Source organism: Lepidochelys kempii, chromosome 6 (assembly GCF_965140285.1).
Source record: "Lepidochelys kempii isolate rLepKem1 chromosome 6, rLepKem1.hap1, whole genome shotgun sequence".
In the NCBI taxonomy this organism is placed as follows: Eukaryota; Metazoa; Chordata; order Testudines; family Cheloniidae; genus Lepidochelys; species Lepidochelys kempii.
The window spans coordinates 126,648,979-126,670,837 of record NC_136385.1 but is presented as its reverse complement, the minus strand read 5'-3'; the positions used below and the strand labels follow the sequence as shown (position 1 = coordinate 126,670,837).

General features: G+C 46.5%; 2 protein-coding genes across 4 annotated transcripts in view; one reads left to right on the top strand and one right to left on the bottom strand.

Moving 5' to 3' along the window:
- Nucleotides 1–587, bottom strand: part of TXNDC16 (thioredoxin domain containing 16) — an 82,550-nt gene extending 81,963 nt beyond the window's left edge. For both annotated transcript variants that reach the window (XM_073350120.2, XM_073350126.2), the window contains exon 1: nt 344–587. The gene's annotated coding sequence lies outside the window, so the exon portion shown is untranslated. The remainder of the gene's footprint in view (nt 1–343) is intronic.
- Nucleotides 55–21,859, top strand: part of GPR137C (G protein-coupled receptor 137C) — a 34,242-nt gene continuing 12,437 nt past the window's right edge. For both annotated transcript variants that reach the window (XR_012159616.2, XM_073350133.2), the window contains exons 1-6: nt 55–580; nt 14,686–14,729; nt 16,155–16,383; nt 19,546–19,695; nt 20,983–21,108; nt 21,265–21,383. Coding sequence is in view for 1 of the 2 variants with exons in the window: in XM_073350133.2 (XP_073206234.1) it covers nt 224–580; nt 14,686–14,729; nt 16,155–16,383; nt 19,546–19,695; nt 20,983–21,108; nt 21,265–21,383 (1,025 nt within the window). In the remaining variant the exon portion in view is untranslated. The remainder of the gene's footprint in view (nt 581–14,685; nt 14,730–16,154; nt 16,384–19,545; nt 19,696–20,982; nt 21,109–21,264; nt 21,384–21,859) is intronic.

Below are 21,859 nucleotides of genomic sequence, written 5' to 3'. Positions count from 1 at the left end.
AGAAGAGTCCGCCGTCCGGAGCGAGCGCCTCAAATAATCTGGCTCAGCTGATCGGCTCCAGCCGAGAGTTGTTTTCGAAGCGAGGGAGCGCTGCAGCCGGGCGCGGGCGGGCGGGCTCTTTTGTTGCATGGGTTTTTAGCCGCTGCTGTGAGGGGGGGGGGGACTTTCCCCGCCCCCGGTTTTTACACCCCCCCCTTTTATCCCGTCGCCGCTCCCCCGCCCCATGAGCGGGACCGTCTCTGCCCCCCCCGCCGGGGCGATGCCCGCCGTCCCCTACCCGGTGGCGCTGGGGCTGACGGTGCTGCACACCGCCCTGTACGGCTCCCTCTTCCTCTTCGCCTACCTGCAGCTCTGGCTGCTCCTCTGCTCCGGGGAGAAGCGGCTGAGCTACCGCACGCTCTGCCTCTTCCTCTGCCTGCTGTGGGCGGCGCTGCGCACCGTGCTCTTCGCCGGCTCCCTGCCGGGCGCCCCGCCGGCCGCCCCGCTGCCGCGCCCGCCCTTCGCCCGCTGGCTGCTCCACTGCTCGCCGGGCTGCCTGCTCTTCGCCAGCCTCTGCCTCCTCCACCTCTACTTCGCCGAGGTAGGTGCGGGGCGGGGGGGGGGGGGGGTCCCGCTCGCGGCGCTGTGTGTGTGTGTGTGGCGGGGGGGGGGACACACACACACCAAATTCTGCACATCTGGGGAGAGGCTGCGGGGATTTGCCCCGATTCTCTTGCCCACAGAGAGAGAGAGACACACACACGCCCCCCACAGTGTCACTTGGGAAGACAAATGACCTCCGGGTTGCTCCACTGGGCTGTGGTGGTGTTGTTGTTTGTGGTTGGGGGGGGGGTGTTTACCAAATTCTGCAAACTTGGGGCTGGGGAGGGGGGAGGCTGCGGGGATTTGCCTCGATTTCCTTGCCCCCCCCCCCGCACACAGTGTCACTTGGGAAGACCAATAACCTCCGCGTTGCTCAACTGGGCTGTGGTGGTGTTGTTGTGGTTTGGTGTGTGTGTGTGTGTTTACCAAATTCAGCGAACTGGGGAGGGGGGAGGCTGCGGGGATTTGCCTCGATTTCCTTCCCCCCCCCCCCCCCCCACACACACACAAAGTGTCACTTGGGAAGACAAATAACCTCCGCGTTGCTCAACTGGGCTGTGTTGTGTTGTGTTGTGTGTTGTGTTGGGGAGGTTTTAAGGGGGACTAGATAAAGTGGTGATAGCAGGGGCTGGACGGTCGCCAACCATTACGTCACCAGCTAGAGCCTCTTTTGCTATTGTTGCTGCGTCTTCCCCTCTCTCTCACCCCCCCCCCTCTTTTTTTTTATTATTAGCAGGTTTATTCTTCTGCCCCTTGTTGTGCTGAGGTTCCAGGGACCCCGCGCTCACCCCTCAAACCCGAGGCTCAGGGCTAGAGTCGCTGCTCAGCCCCTAACACAATGGGCTACTATTTACTGGGACATCTGCGAGGCCATTTGGGTGGCTTTTGTTGTTGTTTGTCACTTGGCTTTCGTGTCTCTCCCTCCAGAGCTTATTTGTGTGTGTCTAATCCACCCCCCCCCCTCAAATTCCCCCCGATATTTATCCTTAGCCCGGCCTCTGATGAACGGCTCCCCCTTTGCATGGACTCTGATGAAGCAAGTCACAAACTAATCTGGCAATACTTTCCGGCTAGCTGTATTATTATCGTTGAGATTGCCTTACTCTGCAGCTCTCAGCTGTTTAACACCCTCACAAAGGAATCTCCAACCCACTGAAATGCTTCAGTCACAGGGGAATTGATTTCATTTTCCCTAGGACATTGGCATTCACATGATAGCACACAAGATGAGCAGTACAGTTTCTTCTACATTTCTTCCCTTTTCTTCTCTCCCCCCCCCCCAAAAAAAAAACAAAAACCCTGAAGACTGGTGAAGCTGTCAATTTTTAAAAACTGTCAAAGCTATAAACACATAGGGTAATAAAATAGGTGGTTATGCAACATTTGTTGTTTGACAGCTGTCTTCTCTGCCAAATTCGAATTTACCTACTAGTAGGTATTCAATATGTCCCCAAAAGGCAAAGGGAAGAGGGGATAATTGGGCTCATATTGGTAACAATGTGCCTAGATTTTTGTTACATGTGTAAATTACTTAAATACTGCAATATGTTTTATGTGCATCGGGCTTTCTTCAAAGCTAATTCTGTTTATGAAATTGCAAACTAAATTCAAATGGGTGAGATAAAGGGAAGGACAAACTTTATTTTGCAAGGAGAACTGACTGGGGGGCGGGGGAGATGGGTTTGAGGAGGGGTGTTGATTTTTTTCCTTGCCTAGTTCTAGCATCAAGACAAATATTAATCTAAATGTCAATAGCTATGGAATTTGAATTGAGGAGGGGGAAATCTAGAATAGCTTGTCTCTTTGTTAAAAATTATGTTCACATATTTGGTTGGGGGGCTGGAGCCTCAACTAGCCTCTGGAGTCACATACACTAGAGCACTGGTTTGCAACCTTTTTTATTTGTGGACCCTCTTTAAAAAAAAAAATTTAAAAAATTCATGTGGGGGTGTGGATCCCTTTGGAAATTTTAGGCCTAGTCTGCAGATCCCCATTGGTCCATGGACCACAGGCTGAAAGTCGTGCAAAGTGGGTGTAAAATCCTTGTGGGTCAGAATAGCAGCATTTGCTTGCACAAGTGTGAGCAACTGCACTCGGTGCAAGGTGGTGGACAACTGGGCCCATGGTGTTTCTGAGAAGGCAGGGGTAGAGAGTGCCTGCAATGTCTAAGCCAGTGGTGCTCAAATTTTTGTAGTGGTGATCTGTTTCACAAAGCAAGCCTCTGAGTGTGGACCCCCCCCTTATCAATTAAAAACACATATATAAACACTATTCTAAATGCTGAAGGTGAAATGGGGTTTGGGGTGGAGGCTGACAGCTTGTGACCCTGGTCATAACCTTTTGACACCCCCCACCCCCCAATTTGGGAACCCCTGGTCTAAACCATTTGTTCACCTGCCCTCCAGAAGAATTGAGCTGAGACCCAAGAGCTCTACAGATGAAACTGGCAAGGTTAGACTGGAACAACCCCCTTGTGTTTACACTTCTTACTTTGGCTCTAAGATTGTCCTAGATTGTTAACTAATCAGTAAGGAACTGCCTTGATTTAGCTCATGATGACCCAGCTAAAGTCATACAGGGGACTCTTAATCTGAAACAAGAGGTGCCACCACAAGGGGGCCACTCCAATCTAAAAACTGTTCCTAAATGGAATTAGAAAGTGGGTGCAACTCTTGCATTGACAAGGCCTTTAGTATAGAATTACAACTTGCTAAATGGTGACACTTAAAACAAACTAGGTGACACTGTCCTTCAGTTCTTGATAATCTGTGAATGGGTGGTATGGAACTATATATCTTTCTACTGTATTTTCCACTCCATGGTTCCGATGAAGTGGGTTTTAGCCCACGAAAGCTTATGCTCAAACAAATTTGTTAGTCTATAACGTGCCACAAGTCCTCCTTGTCCACCTAGTAACATCTTTGGAGCTGTAGAAGTAGTACACCATGATTCAAATACCTGACTTGCAAGCTGGTGGTAAGCACCTCTTTTAAAGCAGAAGATTAGGCTGGCTACCCATTGGCTTTCTTAGAGAAGACTGAATAATCAAGGCCTTTAGGACCCTGTAGAAACATGGCTTTTTTTTTCTCCCCCCTCTCAATGCTTTTATATCTCATGTCACTGTGGCTCCCAGCTGACCTGGGTGTATCAAACTCATGCTTGAATTGTTTGTGAGCTAAAAGATGAAAGTGGTGCTGGGGTGTGAGGGTAAACTGTACTAGGCTTCTAATTCACAAACCCCTACTGACAAATCACATTATTTCTGTATGAATTACCTGTTTGAAAAACACAATTCCATGCCCCCCACCTCCCCAACAAAGTGCAGAATAAAAACAGACTAGGATTCTCTCTGGGCTTCCAGCCCCACTGTGTAATTTTCTTGTTCAACTTGTCAACGCTCATTTTGAGAGTCTTATTCTTGGTCGCCAGAGACCTGCTGCTTTAGCAGTAGCAGTTGTGGTTTTCCTTCTGTTGCTAGCTAGTTACGTACTTTGATGCTCCTAATGAACAAGCAGTTTGATACATAACCCACATCTCTCCTTACTCCATCTCAACTCATGAGGTTCTGCTTTCATCTTAACTTCATCAGGCTTAGTCTGAGATCTGGTTTCCTTGGAGATGTCCAAGTCAGCAATTTGACTCAAATGGGACACTTTTTTCCCCCCAATCATGCCTCCAAAGAGGTGTATCTCCAAATTATAAATCTAAGAGTTAGCTTGGAGACTGAACTGTCAATGATACTCCAGATGAAACCTAAAATAGCTTCTCCACCCGCACCCCACTGCCAGTGGCCATCTTGGCATCTTCCTAGTAGGCTAGTTCTGAAAGAAGTCTTCTCCCTCTACTGCCAGTCACTCCCTGCCTTGATCATCTGGAGAGGCCCCTTGTGAGTAACTTCAGCCACAGCAACCACTTGCTTCCCCTTCTACAAAAGCCTGCTTGCAAGTGTTGCCCTCATCACTCCCTATTGTGTATAGCAATATGACTCAGGGCTCTGCCTTGCAGGAGGCGAAGAGGTCCTCTGGCAGGCTGCATCCCTAAGGTTGGCTTATCCATGACCTCCAACCTGTCTGGGTTTCTCTTTTTGTAATTCTTGAACTGACTAGACCACTTCCCCTTCTGTACATGCACATCTGCTCCAGTGTAATTAAATCATACCCAGCCTGGGAGTTCTTGTATCCCAAAAATATCCAAGCTAGATAAGGAAACTGAACAGTTCTGTCACTAATCGGTGAGCTCCCAAGATGCTCCACATTCATTCTTGTACCCTTAAACCTTTCCTCATTAGCTTTATCTGGTTCTCCTATATTTCTTCAACAGTATGACTCTAAGGATGGGTTCACTGGGTGGTGGGAATCTTGGACAGTGTTAAAACTGCCTGGTTCACCAGCTAAGGAGTCTCCAGAAATTGGAAGTGCCCACCACCATGTGACATAGTAGACCTGCTGCCACCTTTCTGTGCTGGGAAATGCAGAGTGCATCCCAGCAAGCCCTTGTGATTTGTCAGTGACCTTATGATCAGGGCACTAACATTCTGGGAGGGAAGAAACTAACCTTCCACAGTTTCTGTTCTTGGTTTCCTCTCTTGGTTAGACTGAAAGATTTTTTGTTGTTTGATTTTGGTGCAAACTTTGGGCACTTCTGGGGTGTGGTCCTAGAAGAGCCTGTACTATTACACTGCAGGGGCTTGAACTGTGTGTGATTGTAGCAAAGATGTACCTTATACAGAGACCATATGGCCACATAGCTATAGCTGGCATAATTCTGTAGTGTAGAGGCAGCTCGTGCCAATGGAAGAGGTCTTCCCATTCCTGTAGGAATACCTCTACCTCAAGCAATAGTAGCTACATCAATGAAAGCATTCTTCGATGACATCGCTGCATCGACACTAAGATTTTGTCAGGATGTGACAACGTCAACCTAACTCTTGAGTGTAGATGGTTCTTAATGACAAAAAGAGCATATCCAAATGTGACTGGTTCATGGTAACAACACACCCAGATGTCTCCATAATCTCTCCTTTTAAATTAGGCAACCACGTTCGGTCTCTTATCTTTATGCTCGGAGAGAGGGACTTCCAACAACTTCAGGCGAACCAAGATCGTTCTAAGGAGTAATATAGAATCCCTTCTGGCCAACTGAAAGCAGTGGTTAGAGGTACATCCCTGTGCTCTGACTGTTCGAATGGGGGACTTTGGAGGTAACTGCCTGTGCCGAGTGTTTATGTGGAGTACTTACAGCTCTTAGCTCCTTCCTTCCTTCCTAGAGAGACTTCTCCTTTACAACTCCAGTACTGCCATCCAGTCTTGGTACAGCACTGAACAGTCCCTCTGTATGTCAGGCTGGCACAAAGAAGCTCTGCTTGACCAAGGGACCTGTACAGGTCTGCCAGGCCAATATGGCTCAGCCTGCTAGGGCTTTTTTTTTCCTCTGCCCCTTCCTTTTTCTTGTCCCTTCCTGTTAATTTCCAACTTGATTCAAAGACATGTGGCCATATTAAAACTTTGTAGCTAGAAATCTATGCTCTTATACATACTAACTGCTTGGGTGGTGGAGTAGCATTGTATATTTATGATGAGGTGGACTCTAAAGAAATTATAGGTGATGGAATGGATAAAGTCTGTTAGGGAAGAAAGCTGCTAGATGTTCCCCTGATAGTGTTTGGGGTGTGCTACAAACCACCGGGATCCAGTTTGGATATGGATAGAGACTTCTTTAATGGTTTTAAAGAAATAAATACTACTGGGAATTGTGTGATTATGGGAGACTTTAACTTCCCAGATATAGATTGGAGGACAAGTTCTACTGATAATAGAAGGGCACAGATTCTCCTGTATGTGATAGCTGACCGATTTCTTCACCAAACAGTTGATGAACCAACAAAAGGTGATGCCATTTTAGATTTGGTAGTAGAACTGGATGTAGAGGACAACCTTGGTTCTAGTAATCAGGACCTAATTCCAATTAAACTAAATGGAAAGATGAACAAAAATAGGTCTGCAATGAGGGTCCTTGATTTCAAAAGAGCAAGTTTAAAAAAATTAGGGAATTAGTGAGGGAAGTGGACTGAACCAAAGAACTCAAGGCTCTGAATGTGGAAGAGGCTTGGAATTACTTTGTCAACGTTGCAGAAGCGATCTGAAGCCTGCATCCTGAGCAAGGGGAAAAAATTCCTAGGGAAGGGTTGCAGACCAAGCTGGATGAGCAAGCATCTCAAACAAGTGATTAAGAGAAAGCATATAAGAAATGGAAGATGGGATGGATCAGCAAGGAAAGCTACCTCTTGGACATCCAAGTGTGAGGATGAAGTGAGAACTGCCCAAAGCCTAGCAGAGTTGGCCCTTCCAAAGGGAATTAACACTAATAGTAAAAGGTTCTGTAGTCCTATAAATAAGAAAAAATGAGGAAAAGATGTGGGACTGCTAAACACCGAGGGATGGGGTGGAGATTAAAGATTTAGTCATGGCCCAACACCTCAACAAATACTTTACTCTCATTTAAAAACTTAAGGCAATGAAGATTTTAGGGATAGTGGGACGGTGGCTAATGGTAATGGGGATATGGAGGTAGAAATTACCTCATCCAAAGTGGGAGTCAAACTCCAACAGTTCAGTGGGACTAAACTGGGGGGCCTGGATAATCTCCATCCAAGAACATTAAAAGAACTGGCACATGGAATTGCAAACCCAATTGCAAGGATTTTTAATGAATCTGTGAACTCAGGTTGTACACTGACTGCAATTGCTAATCTAGTTCCTATTTTTAAAAAGCTACAGGCCTGTTAGTTTGACCTCAATTGTATGCAAGGTCTTAAATTTTGAAAGGGAAAATAGTTAAAGACCTAGAGGTGGATGGTAATTGGGATAAAATACAACATAGTTTTATAAAAGGTAGATTGTGCCAGACCAACCTGATCATCTTCTGTGAGAAGATAATTGTGTGTGTTTGTTTTAAAGGGAAATGTAGTCAGTCTAATCAACCTGGATGTCAGTAAGGCATTTGAGACCCTTCCACATGAGAAATTATTAGTTAAATTGAAGAAGATGGGGCTTCATGTGGGAATGGAAAGGTGGAACCAAACTGGTTAAAGGGGAGGCTACAACAGGTCATACTGAAAAGTGAACTCTCAGGCTAGAGGGAGGCTACTAGTGGAGTTTCTCAGGGTTCAGTGTTCTTAAATAAGACTGGTCCCATTTTTTTTATTACTGATCTTAGCATAAAAGTGGGTGTGTACTAATAAAATTTACAGATGACCCAAAGTTGGGAGTTTATTGCCACTATGGAGAAGGATCATAATATCATACAAGAACTGGGGGCAATAGAAACAGAGTGAAATTTAATAATGCAAAGTGCCAGGTCATGCATTTAGGAACTAACAAGAATTTTTCCTATACACTGGAGACTTGTCAGTTGGAAGTGACAGAGGAATAGAAAGACCTGGGTGTAGTGGTTGATCACAGGATGACTATGAGCTGTCAATGTGATGCGGCCATGAAAGACTAATGTCTAGGTTGGATCAGGTGAGGTATTTCCAGTAGAGACAGGGAAGTGTTAGTACCATTATACAAGGCACTGGTGAGACCTCACCTGGAGTAGTGTGGGGAGTTCTGGTCTCCCATGTTTAAGAAAGATGACTTCAAACTGGAACTGGTGCAGAGAAGGGCTACTCGCATGATCTGAGAAACAGAAAACCTGTCTTATGAGAGGAGACTCAAAAGAGCTTGGCTTGTTTGGCCTAACCAAGAGAAGGTTGAGGGGAGATGACCTCTCCCTATAAATACATCAGAGAGATAAATACCAGGGAGGGGGAGAGAGGAGTTATTTACGTTATACACCAATGTGGACCTCAGAACAAATGGATATAAACTGGCCATAAACAAGCTTAGACTCAAAATTAGGCGACTTTTTTTAACCATCAGAGGACTGAAGTTCTGGAACAGCCTCCCAAGGGGAGCAGTGGGGGTAGAAAACCTAACTGGCTTCAAGACTGAGCTTGATAAATTTATGGAGGGGACGGTATGACAGGACTGCCTATGATGGCATGTGGCCCACTGGTGACTGCCAGTATCAAAAATCCCCAACTGCTGGAGACAAGACATTGAATTACTACAGAGAATTCTTTCCCAGGTGTCTGGATGGTGGGTTTTGCCCACAGGCTCAGGGTCTAACTGATCACCATGTTTGAGGTTGAAAAGGACTCTTCCTCTGGGTTGGTTTGCAGAGACCCTGGGGTTTTTTTTTAACCTGCCTCTGCAGCCTGGGGCATGGGTCACTTACAAGATTAATGTAGTGTAAATGGATTATCTGTAACTTGAAGTCTTTTAAACCATGATTTGAGGACTTGAGTAACTCAGCCTGAGTTTAGGGCACTATTAGAGGAGTGGATGGGTGGGTGAGGTTCTATGGCCTGCAATGTGCAGGAGGCCAGATGGGACCATCATGATCATCTAAAGTCTACGAGCATCCACCTGTCAAAGGCTTGACAAATCCACTTGCCAAGGGAAAGTGGGGAAATGTTCTCTGGCAAATTGGAAGTTCACCTGTCAATTTTGGCTGCTTTCATTACATAACTGGAGTCCTCTGCAACCCCAAGACCCTTCCAAATGTGTAGCTTTCTTCCTGAGCCTGCAGTCTGTGGAAGGACAGGTGTGAACTAAGGCCCAGATCTCATGTGTTCCTTCCCCAGCCCCCAGAGCACAGCTGGTGGACAGGCTAGCTGCTCTGAAGGATTCTGCTGGCACTTAGGGGAGGTTGTGAAAATGTTCTTGCCCCTCTCCCATAGGGCTGCTGTTCCAAATGCAGGGAGTAGCTGCTACACTGCTTGCCCCACTGGATGGGGTAGGAACACTGGGCATCTGACCAGTGAATCAAATGAGCAGCAGATCCACCAGCTCCATCACTGTTGCATCGCAGCATCAAGGAACCCCTGAATTCCCCAGTCCCTGACTTGCTGTGCAGTGAATTTGCACCATGAGGTGGGGTTCCCCATTCATCTCAAGAGGCTGATCATTCTGTCTTGGCCTGCTAGGGTTTGTTCTCTTCCCCCCTCCCCCCCCCCCCACACCCTCAAAAGCTCTTGACACTGGCCTGACTTTGCTCCCATCCAAATTGATGGAATTTTTACCATTGAATACAAGGGCAGCAGAGTTAGGCCAGTGTTGAGAGGTCTGGAATTCCACCCTTTAATCTTGAGGGGTAAAACTCCTAATTCTGGGGGCTACAGCTAAATCCTGATGTACCCTGTTAGCAAATAAGACCCTCTTCTAGATGGCAACCTACTGGATAACTTGTCATGGGTTTGCAAATAGTATAAAGCCTTTAGTAGCAGTAAGCTATGGCCTGCCTAAACTGTTAAAATTGGCATTGAGGAGGTGAGACCTAACACACGACGATGGCGTTTATTAAAGTCTATCTCCTGCCAAGGCTTATAGATCATTCAAATTTTGCTCACCCTGAAATATTTGTAAGTACTGGTCCTGCATGCTCATCCTCAACTCTTCATGGCAGCAGCTGAACAAGGATCCCGGAGCTTTGGGATGCTCTAGAAACTCTTTACAAGGCCGCTTCAATGCTTGCATCAGTGTCTAACGGTCATGGACAGGGAACCTGCTGCCTAGTACAGCCAATTAAGTACTAAGAAATAGACTCTTTAGATCAAGATAAACAAGACTTTCTCTCTCACCTCCCATCAATGGCTCAGTCCCACTGGGAGTGCAGGGGATTTTAGTGTAGCAAAGAGTGCTGGGGGAAGAAAGCACAAGCCAAACACTCTGTTCTACTTTAATCTCTTAAAAGCCAGGTCTGAGCTCTGACTTGTGCCTTTCAGAATCGTCACTCAGGATGATGATACAAACCTCTTAATTGACACACAGATGTCCAGGATACACAAACACTCGCTAACCACGGACTTCTCCAGTTGACTCATCTTGATGTCCCTCTTGCTGGTTTCAAAACCAGAAAATCCCCAGCATAGCCGGCCCATGTCCCGCTGATATGCCAGCAATAGTCACAGCTTGGAGGAATATGGAAAAAGCCCTTGCACTGTCAATATCATGGTGGAGAAATAGCTCTTCAGGATGAATTGAGAGGCAAAATATCTAGTCTCAGAAATAAGTTGAGCTTTTGATGATCTTAAGCCAGTCTCTAGCTACTAGGCCTAACAGGCTTGGGGGGTCAGATTATCCTACATCTGTCTATGTGGCATTCTTCACCTCTGGAGAGTCTGGTACTGGCCACTGTCAGATGGGATACTGTACTGTACAGACCTGCCATATTGGATTGGACACATGTTCAGTCATGAGTGCTAGTGGCCATTTCATTGTGGCAAAGGTTTCCTAGAAGCCTTTTGCCATCTGTAGTTGCTGAAACTTTGTATTCTGAAGCCTGTCATAATGTGAATTGGCAGCTTTGATGGCTCAGACATGAAGGCAGAGGGAGATGTCGGGTCAGAATGTTGCCCAGTTAGTCAGCAGCAAACTGCGGTTCATTAGCCACAAAACACCCATGATGTGGAAGCTGTAGGAGCTTAGCCTTTCAGTATAGCTTCCTGCAGCAGTGGGTGCTCTTGAGCAATGATCATACAACTGTTTTAATATCCAAGGGCAAGTGTCTGCTAGAACTGGTAAAGTCTCTTACTCCCAATCCTTCAGCAAAACCATGCCAAGCTTCCTTCAAAGCTGTGCTACCCCATCAAACTTGCCACCTTGGCTTCAGAAATCTTGAGACCATATGAGTGTGACTCTTTCAAAACTCTTCCTTGCCAGACTAGCCCAGTAAATACTCATATCCTTGTAAGCAACAGCCAATGCTCTCCAAAGACTAAAATCATGTTTCTTCTCCTCCTCCTGCGTAAGTACTTTCATTATTCGTACGCTGAAAGTAGTGGTGATGTGTTACAAACCCTCACAGCCTGAATGCAAGTAGCGGCCATTCTACTTGCTAGCTGCGTTGAGGCTGTTGCCAGCTAACTTCCACTGAAAAATAGGGCTCTTTACTGAGTTAGGATTAGGAGATAGGAAGGTCACGACATTCTTGTCTCGTGCATCTCAGTAGCCGGAGACTTGTCTGTCTGGTTCCTGTACCCTTAGAATCTTTCAAAGGAGCCTACAGGGTCTAGGTGCCAGTTTCACTGAAGTTCAAACCCTGCCTAAGTCCTTGGTGAAGACACTGGAAGCATTAGTCAGCACCATATGATGATGACTCACTGCAGTTTGAAAAGCAATAGACACTTGATCTAGATGGAGTGACTCCCTCCTGCCTTGCTACCACTTGCTCAAAGAGGTTAGGAATCTGCCTTCTCCGGAGGTGTGCAGGCATGTTCTAAAGGACAAAGTCTTATACTGATGCTCTGATTGGTCTCAAAATATGAGAGCCTCATTAGCTTCTGTTTTAGGACATTGTCAGGGGCTGCTCTTGGGCACACTGGCCCTCTGCCTAGGGCAGGAGGAGGGTCCGGGGCTCCCCACAGCAGACTGCCTATGAGGGTTCTTACCATGGCTCGGCTTCCGGCCTGGCCAGGGGGTGGGGCCCTTTGGGGGGGGGTGAAGGCCCACCTCACCCCTTGGGAAGAAGCTGGTGCCACCCCGGAACCTCAGACAGATGTGAAGCAATGCCGCAGGGAACCCAGGTCAAATGCCGTCCTGGCGTGATTTTGACTGGGACTTGAACACTGCATTTCAGGATTGTCCCACCCAATTAGGACAGGTGGTCATCCTACGCATCTTGTCTAAAAGATACTACAATAGTATGTCTTCTAAGGCATCCTCTGAAAACTCACCTGCTGGTCAGGATCATCCTGATAAAATATGTGGCAACGTTGTATGTGAAACTATAAAATTATGCATGTATGATATTAACACATGTTCCAAACCCCACAACCCTGCCGAAACTGAGGTGGGGAAATAAGTTTGTCCTAAACAAAGCAATGTGTATTCTGCTTAATTTGCATTTTAAGCAGTAAACAGAATAATCAAACCTGGAGGGAAACAAAGAAAGCTGAAACAGGAGCAAGAAATCCAGAAGGGAACATCCTTCCACATAGACTTTTGTCTCGTACTTCCCAGCTGGAAATGTTTTGTTTTTGGGTTTTTTTTTTTTCTAGAGAGGGATTGAAACACCCCAGGGCACCATCTCTTCTCCCTGCCCATCGCATTAGTGCACCTGAAGTGACAAAGAAAGCAAGCCCTGAACTCTGACAGGGTGTGACAGTGGGGGGTATTTACTGATAGAGTCTGCATTGGTGGTGGGATATCAGGGTGGGACTTCACTTGAGGGTTGATACATGAGCACATAACCTGAGCCCAGGAGGGGGTTGGGGCTAGGTGACACCTTCTGTCCAGAAAACTGGACAAAGGCTGGAGGAGAAGCAGGGGGTGTGGTTGGGTGAGACTGCTGGAGGGGGGGGTTTCAGTATGAAGCTGGCTGGGGAAAATAGAGGGAGGTCCAGCATCAGGGTCAGCCCCAAGATGGATCTGACTGAAGGGTCCTGTTTCCTGTACCTTCAAGCTCTGTTTTGGACTATTCCTGTCTTCTAATAAACCTTCTGTTTTACAGTCTGGCTGAGAGTCCTGGTGAATTGCAGGAAGTGGGGGGGGGGGCATGCAGGGCCCTGAGTCCCCCACACTATGACACAGGGGTTCTTCAGTAAGACTGCTGAAAGCATGTGTTAAGAAACTTTGCTTGACTCTGATCTAGTTTGTTTGTTAGGTATTTGTATTTCTTGTAACAGTTTCTGACTCTTTGTGCATCATTACTCTTACTCAATGTTTGTAGGTAATCTTGTTTTACTGTTTTATCTAATCCAGAGTGTTTAAATTGAAGTGTCTGGGTAATTCTGTTTTGGGTAACAAGTTATGTGCATATTATTCACTCAAAGGAATAACAAACTTAAAACATTTTGTACTGTCAAAGGGGCCTGGGCAATACAGGACATACATGACCTGCAGGGTATGCTGGGGTCCTCCTGCAGTATAACCAAGGCTGGTGAGAAGCAGGGTGTAACTGACAGGTTGCAGTTACAAAAAGAAAAGGAGCACTTGTGGCACCTTAGAGACTAACCAATTTATTTGAGCATGAGCTTTCGTGAGCTACAGCTCACTTCATCGGATGCAGACGCTCAAGGTGTGGCTTGCATGCTGGAAAGCCACTTGTGAGCAGTCCAGATGGGAACTACTTCAGCAAGGCATTGTAAGGTACTCAAGGTTACAGGGCAGGGGTGACATCTGCTCATTAGTCTGGATTGTACCCTTTTATGTCACGTGTACCCAACACCCTTTTTAAGAAGGAGAGGTGCTTATAGCCTCAACTTGCCCATACTGCTCCCTTCCCAGTTGAAGAGCTGCTCCAAAGATTGACACATCACATGAGCTGCTAACTTTCATCACATTTCTAGACATATGAAATTGTAAATCTATCCTCTACTCTGCAGAATTCAGCACGTCTGGGACTTCAGCCTTCTGAAGAATTTCTTCAAATATATGGTGAATCATTAAGCAAATATAGCCAGCTGACCTTCTGCCAGGGTGAAGAAACCCAGAAGCGAATGTGCACGTACTCTATTGCAATATAGTTTGCCATGAGTTCTAACGTAATCAAATATAAAAGGCTAACCAGAAATAGCCCCCTAATGTCTAATTTAAGAATAGCAGCTAAAGCCCTTTCTTTAATAAAGAAATTAAACATGACTGAGGTCCTACAATATTCAATATGAAAAGCTTGTCACAACTTTATTTTGCTGAACAATGTAGCTCACATTCAGCTACTGAAGACCAAATCCCACTCTCCTTGTAAAGTCCTTCAGAGCAAGACAGGATTCGCAGTTATTGCCCAACAAATAACTGGATTCATAAATTACTTGCTTAGCTACTAAAACAGTTGTTTAGACTAAACTCTCATGACCTATTCAGTCCACCTAGCAGAACAGGTTAATTTTCTATGTGGCAAATGGTTGCAGGCTACAAACAGTATTAAGAGTATGGAGAACTAGAAACCCCACCCTTTTCTGCCCTCTTTGCTGAGCAGAATCCCTTCTAATGTAACTACAACATGAACTGTAACACATACTATGAGCATGTTAGAATAACTTTCCACACTCTTCCTTTGTAGGTTATATTCAAAGTCAAATGTGCAGCAGAATTCAATAAGTACAAGTAAGTGACTCCTCTTCTTGCCTACCCCAAACATGCTCTCATTGGGTGTATTAACAGTACAGCGTACCTGAAAGATAGTCAGTGTCTGAAATCTACCAAACGCTACATTCAAACTTCATAGCCATAGCTTTGTTTTTGTCTCTTACCCAGATGTTTAACAAAGATTAATTCAGTTACCTCAGAGTACAGGGTGGAAAGCAAAGCCCTGAAGAAGTTGTGGGCTAGTCACTGGGCAGCCTGATCATCGGATTGGGGTGCCTATGTGGGTCTGGGGGTGAAGGACTCGATTGTACCCAAAAGGGAGATGCTATAGCTCCTGGTTTGCCCCTCTTTACTAACACACACAGCACCAGTGAGAGCTTCCCTGCAACTCTCAAAGGGTACGTCTACATAGCAATGAAAAAACCCATGTCTGGCCAGTGCCAGCTGGCTCAGCCCCACAACCTGAACCCTGCAAGCTTGCTTCATTGCTATGTGGACTTCCAGGCTCAGGCTGGAGCCAAAGCTCTGGGACCCTCCTACCTCACAGAATCCTAGAGCCTGGGCTCCAGCAGTGAAACAGCCCCACGAGCCTGAGTCATCTGGCATGGGCCAGCTGCAGGTGGCTTAGCTGCTGTGTAGACCTAGCCTAAGGCTCTAGAATGAGCACTGCATTAGACAGCACATGTTTCTGTAATTCATGGGAGGGTATTGGTGCTCCAGCAGGTTAGGGTGACCCATGAAAAGGCTGAGAACCATGGTAGAACACTTCTGGGATTCACTATCTAGCCATAAACCAATGAGGGAGTCTTGTCTTCTGTGGACCTTTGTGATCCCTAGCTTATGAACCCATGCTGTGGCTTCGCAACACACCAACCACGCCTGTGGCTCAAGCCTGCGTGTTAAGTCATTTTAGTAGGACATCCTTCTGTATGGAAGGCAGGACTTCAGATTGTGTCTGTTAGACCCATAGGCCAAGAACTAATGGACCTGCATCAGGAGACCAACTCTCAATGGAGAGTGTAGATTCGACTGTGTTTGCAGCCACTTATTTTCACCAAGGCTGATGGTGGTTGGGCTGACTCTCAGAGCCTCTAACTTACATGAATGTAAGTTAAACCAGTAGTTAAGTTCTTATCTTGCAACTTTAAGATAGAAAGACAGGAATCTTGTAACTCCTGATTTCTTGCAAGCTTCTACCAACTGAGTGATTTTTAAATACCCGTGCTCTACACACTATGCTGACTAAACAATTTAAACTGACTTCTAAATGGCTTCCCTAATTCCTTGTCTACATAACTGACCTTTCACACTTGCTAGCTTGCTGAGTTATAGCAAATGAAGAACAATGCTGGGAGTAAAATGAACTAATAGAGAACAAGGGAGATGATGCGGCAGTAGAGACTTCTTCAGACTGTTTTGCTCAATCAGTTTTTCTTTTTCCAGGGTCCTGTTGTATCTGGGCTCCATATTTACCAGCCTTCTCTTTCTCGTTGTGAATTTAACTTGTGCAATGCTTATCCATGAAGATGTCCCAGAGAGTCGGCTGAGATGGACAGTATTTGTTCGGGCACTAGTCAATGACAGTCTCTTCATTCTTTGTGCCATTTCATTAGCTTGTTGTATGTGCAAACTTGCAAAAATGTCATCGGCAAACGTCTACCTCGAGTCAAAGGTAGGTAAATGCTGTCTAAGCTGTGCTGAATTATTTACTTCAGTCCATAGGGGTGCAAGTCCAAGACCATGACCCCATCATGCTAGATGCTCTGCAAACACAGAACAAAAAGAGTTCCAGCCTGGAACTAGTCAAACTCTTTTCAGTTTGGGTTCTTCAATTTGTGTTTGTGCTTGCAGGAGATCTGTTGGTGCAACAGAAGATCACTATAACTGTCAATACTGGACTTTTTTTTTTCCTTGTTTCTTAAATCACTTGTTTCAGTACAGAGTCAAGATCTGGTACTGATGGTGTGTTGCTATCTGACACTTAATGTCGAGGCATTTGGTAGTAACTGCAATCCTCTGCTAATGTGACACCCATAAACCAGATCCACTAGCAACCCAGTCTAGTAATAAAACTCTGGTGGCCTGTTGTAGAAGAAAGCCAGCTTACATCACTTGTGTCAGAAGCAGTATCCCGCTCCATTACATGTAGCATCTCCTTATGGGCTAACTGCACCTGGCTTGGGGTTCCCCCTCTCAATGCCTTTCCTTACCTCCCCAGGTTTCCAGACTTGACCAAAGGATGTATAGACACAACCGCATTCTATCAGCTGGGAGCACTGAGCACCAATCCACACAAGTCTTCCTGGAGACATTCAAGATACCATGTGGGAAATGGCTTCTGCCTGTAAAAACTGGGAGTCATGCATGGACATGTCACCTGGGCAAGTCACTCCAGAACTCCATCTTGGCGCTGGACTTTGCATAGGAGAGAGAGAGTCTGTTTAAGCCTGTGGGAGACCTCTCCATTTTGTCTTCAGCTGGCTAAGGAGAGAGAGCCTCTCCACCCCCAAGGATACATCTTCTTAGCCGGCTGAAGACCAAATGAAGGGGTCTCCCACAGGCTTAAACAGACTTTCTCTTGTGGGTGGAGACCCCCTCCTCTCTCCTATGCAAAGTCCAGCTCCACATGGTATCTTGAAGTCTTCCTGGAGACATTCTTATGTGGATTGGAGCTTTCCAAGATGCATTGTTCCTTAAGTGCTTCTTAATTGGGCACTTAACCTTAGTAGAGCATTTGGTCAGTTCCTGGAGAAGGGAATTCGCAAAGTTATCTAGAAATCAAGCCAGTACGTGGCCAATATTCATAACTTCAACTACAAAAATGATACAGGCATACAAATAGGAGGAATAGATTCAGTAGATCATAACCTTTACAGAGATGTTACATGGCATATGTAGCATAAAACATATTCCAGTTATCACACACACACAAGCATATTTCCATAGAGCTTTATGGGGTGCACCATCACACGGTCTCTCTCCATTGCAGGAGCCCTGGACTCTTGTTACTACTGGAGCCAGAATTCTAAACCTGGGCTGATGGCCTGATGAAAGGCAGCATTGCCTCTGCTGGAGATGGGGCTAGATGACTTTCTCCCATGGTGACCATGCTCTGTCCAGGGTCTGCAAAGCCCCTGTCAGTGGAGACGGACTCAAACAAGGCTGGGCAGCATTCACCTCCTCATCAAAGAAGGGATGAGGATGTTGCTAGGTCTGATTACTGGTGATCAGGAATTGGCAGCTCCTGTGTGTGGCCAAATTGGGAGCCTGGGCTCCTGTAGCTCAACAAGGCTCCTCTGCCCAAGGCAATGACTCCTATGTCTGAGTCACTTCGCTAGACCCATGCCTACATCATCGGCTGGTAGGCGACGCTTCCCCTCTCCTTGGAACTATGGACAGTGACTACTGGAGCTTTTTCTTGCACATGGTCTGCTGTGTGGCAGCCAGTGAGCTAACAGGCTTTAAACGACTACCCCTATGAAATGCTAGCCTGTCTCCTCTGCCTTAGGCGTTTCTGCTGCTTGATCTGAACTTGCATAGGAGAAGGGGTCAGCAAGTAAGAGATTCCTTCTCCCCCTCCCCGCCCTCCCACCTGCAGAGTCCATGATTCAGGGGACCTTGCCCCATATTTGTCTAACGGACTCAGCATACTGAAGGCACTTCATAGACTGGATAGTCTAGCCTGGCATAGTTTATCTTAGGGAGCAGATGTAGATCCTGATGGCTTCCCATCTTCTCCCCCCAAAACTTCCCTTCTGTATTTTCCTGAGATGAGCGAACTGTCAAGGAGGCAGGAGCTAAAGAGCCCAAGTTTATTTGGGATCAGTTAAACTGCCAGCAGTTGCTCCAGTTCTCAAACACAGCCTTGTGCTGCAAAACAAGGAAAAAGTGGAACTAAACTCTATCTTCTGGTTGAACATTCTGGGTCTCAAAGGCACATTTGGCAAGTCACTTTTGTATGTGGGGGAAACAGACAGGTGTTTCAGCAAGTTGCAATATCTGACCATAAGGGCTCTGTGCTGCTGGTTGTGGCTCTGCAGCATGATCAGGCAGGAGTCACAGTTGCATGAATTGGAATTTAAATCGCCTTCAGAGAGGTACTGACTTCCTCTGCTCAGAATTGGTTTCCTTTGCCCTGAGACAAGATCTGTGAGCATGTTCTGAAATCTGAAGTCACTACTTCTGGAAGTAGAATTTCAGTGTCCTCCACTGACCTTCCTATTCTCTCCTCTTGCCTCCTCTCCCCAGCAGCAGCCGTGCTGTGGGGATTGCTCCTAATCAGTAGTACACCAAGGCTTCTCTTATTTGACAAAAAAACTTCCTAAAAGGCTGTTGCTACATCAGTACTCCAGCCCTCTCTGCAGTGTGTGCGCTGTACTTGCCAACCAATGTAATGGGGTTTCACACCTCAAGTTAGTGGCAACAAAGCACCATAAATGAAGACCAAACCCAACCTGCGTTTTGGTATAACTAAGCTACACCTGTCTAGCCAGGTCATCTGTATAATTGTTTGCTTGCAAAAATAACCACTATGCAACTGGGACCTAATACTAGAATAATCCTCCCAGTGGTTTGCAAGGTTCCACTTCTCTTCCTAAAGGTCGGTAAGAAACAGTCATGTGGAACTGGACAATTGCAATCAACTCCCCGCCGGCCCAGAAGAGGGTTCTTAACCATGCTGTCACTAGAATATTTAAAGCTAGTGTGATGAGTAGATGTTCTGGGTCCAATCATGCATGCATGACTTGCCGTGCATAAAATTACAATTTTATGGGAAGATTTGTGTAACAACCTTAGATTTTTAACGTATTTTGCTTCCTCCCCCGGTTCTTAGGGCACATCCGTCTGCCAGGCTATCCTCGTCGGTTCAGTAGTTGTTCTTCTGTACTCTTCAAGGGCTTGCTATAATCTGGTAGCAGTGGCCATATCTCCAGAGAATGTTCCTAGTCCATTTAATTATGGCTGGGACAACTTTTCAGATAAGGTAACTAGTAATATCAACAAGTGGGTGTTGGCAGGTGGTGTGGGGGGTGTCTCTAAGCCCGAAAATGGCTAATGAGGAGAAAAATCAATGTTCTGGGTGCGTGGGATCTCGCTAAGGATGTTGTTGTTGTGTTCTTAAAAAGCTCTCATAGTCCAGTTCCTGAGACTCCCTGTAAACAGTCCGTCCGAAGAGGAATGTGAGGCTTAATGTGACACACCTGCTGTCTACAACTAGACACCTCTCTAGAGGAGCTTGACCCCGAAGATTCCAAGAGCAGCCCCGGCAACTAGCGCCTGACGCTAATCCATTAAAAGCTGCCTTCAAGCTATTTGAGTCTAAGGGGAAATATGACTGTCACCCTGCCGCTACTTTCTTAGGCTCCTCCTTTAACCTGGGGGGGTTACTTGTCACACATGCTTCCAAATGTTAGATCTCTGTGGTGACGACTACTCCAGGTCACTGCCGCTAGCCTGTTTCTAGCCATAACAGTAAGATGCATTGAATGGGATTTGCTTGCCAAGCATCTAAGTACTGACCAAGTGCACAAGATTAAACCTCAGCGAGATCTTAATTGGACACCAAACTGCACCCTCTTAATGGCGAGTGCCCACCTGTAGAGCTGGTGTAATGGCACTAGGTATGGTGCTGCAGTATAGACCGTTCGGTAGGTCAGTCTAGGTCCTGAGCATCTGTGGCCAGCCAGGATTGACTGAAACCATGGTGGAGGTGTGGAGATCACATCTGTCTGGCCTCATACCCTCCGCCCTAGAGGCAGTGGTGGTGGGATACTAGCTGCCACATCACTGTATATAGGGGGGGTGTAAGCCTCCAATGTACCACCCTATAATCTAGAAACCTTCTATAAGATGCCTGAGTTGACATGAAACACTTGCTCTGATTGGTGAGGGGTCCACTTTCTACACTAAGGAACTAGCCCATCCCCCCACCCCACCCCGAAAACTGAGTAGGCTTGATGTGGAAGCTCTCAGCTGAAATCTGTCGCAGCTGGTACTGGCCACTTAGTGACAGGACACTGCCCTAGCTGGACCACTGATCTGAGCCAGTCTGGCAATTGCAGTGTGCAACACTAATCCGAACTCTTTCCAGATTTGAAATCCAGAAGAGTTTGTGCACTGCATCCTAGTCTTTCTTGGAATCCCATCACTTTGGGGAAAATCTGTGTGTATGCGCGCACTCATATTTCTCCTCTCCCTCCCCCCCCCCCCCCAAGAGTGCTCTTTTAAAGACCCAACTCTCCAGGCTTAACCATAACCTCTCCGTTTCCAGATGCATACGGAGGAAGTCAGTGGTGAAGAATATGTGGTGTTTGGAGTGGTCCTCTTCCTCTGGGAGCTTGTGCCGACCAGTTTTGTGGTGCTGTTCTTCCGGGCTCAGAGGCTCACTCAGAACTTGGTAGGCTATGAACTAATTGCTCTGGGGTTAAGATCTTTTTCAAGTTGCTCGTTGCACATGAAACTTGTCTGATTTACTCAAGCTAAATAGCTGCTTTTTTTTCCCACTACGTAATCTCTAGAAACAACTGGGTGCTTTTTTTACCTTTATCAACAGACACCAGCTGGCATGATCAACAGTCACAGTTATAGCTCCAGAGCGTACTTCTTTGACAATCCAAGGCGATATGACAGTGACGAGGACTTGCCAAGACTTGGTGCGAGAGAAGGAGGCAGGTAGGTGGGGAGCTGTTCAGATATTCAGAATCACCATTCGACTCTCACCTGTGAGCAGCAAACAGTGTCTACAGAGCACCCAACTCCTGCTCTTCTTTTAAGCCAAAGAATCTTTCCTAGCAAAGGGGCCTCGAACCGGTAGACCAAATAAATGAGGCAGTTCATAACATAAGCTGTGGCTTACACTAAGGACCTGAGTGAGATGGGCTGGATCACAGAAACCCCCTGGGAGCTGCCACCTGAGGTACCAAGACTACTACGGCCCCTGCTTTCCCTGCCAGCTTGGGACTCCAGCACCCTGTCTCGCTGAGCCAGACACGCCAGTCTGCTCCAGCGCAGACCCAGGGTCTGAACCACGTGTCCCAACGCTGCAGGCTTGATTGATAGCAACTTAAGTGTTCCTGTCCTTGACACTCAAATGCCCAACTCCCAATGGGATCCAAACCCTAAATAAATCCATTTTACCCTTTATAAAG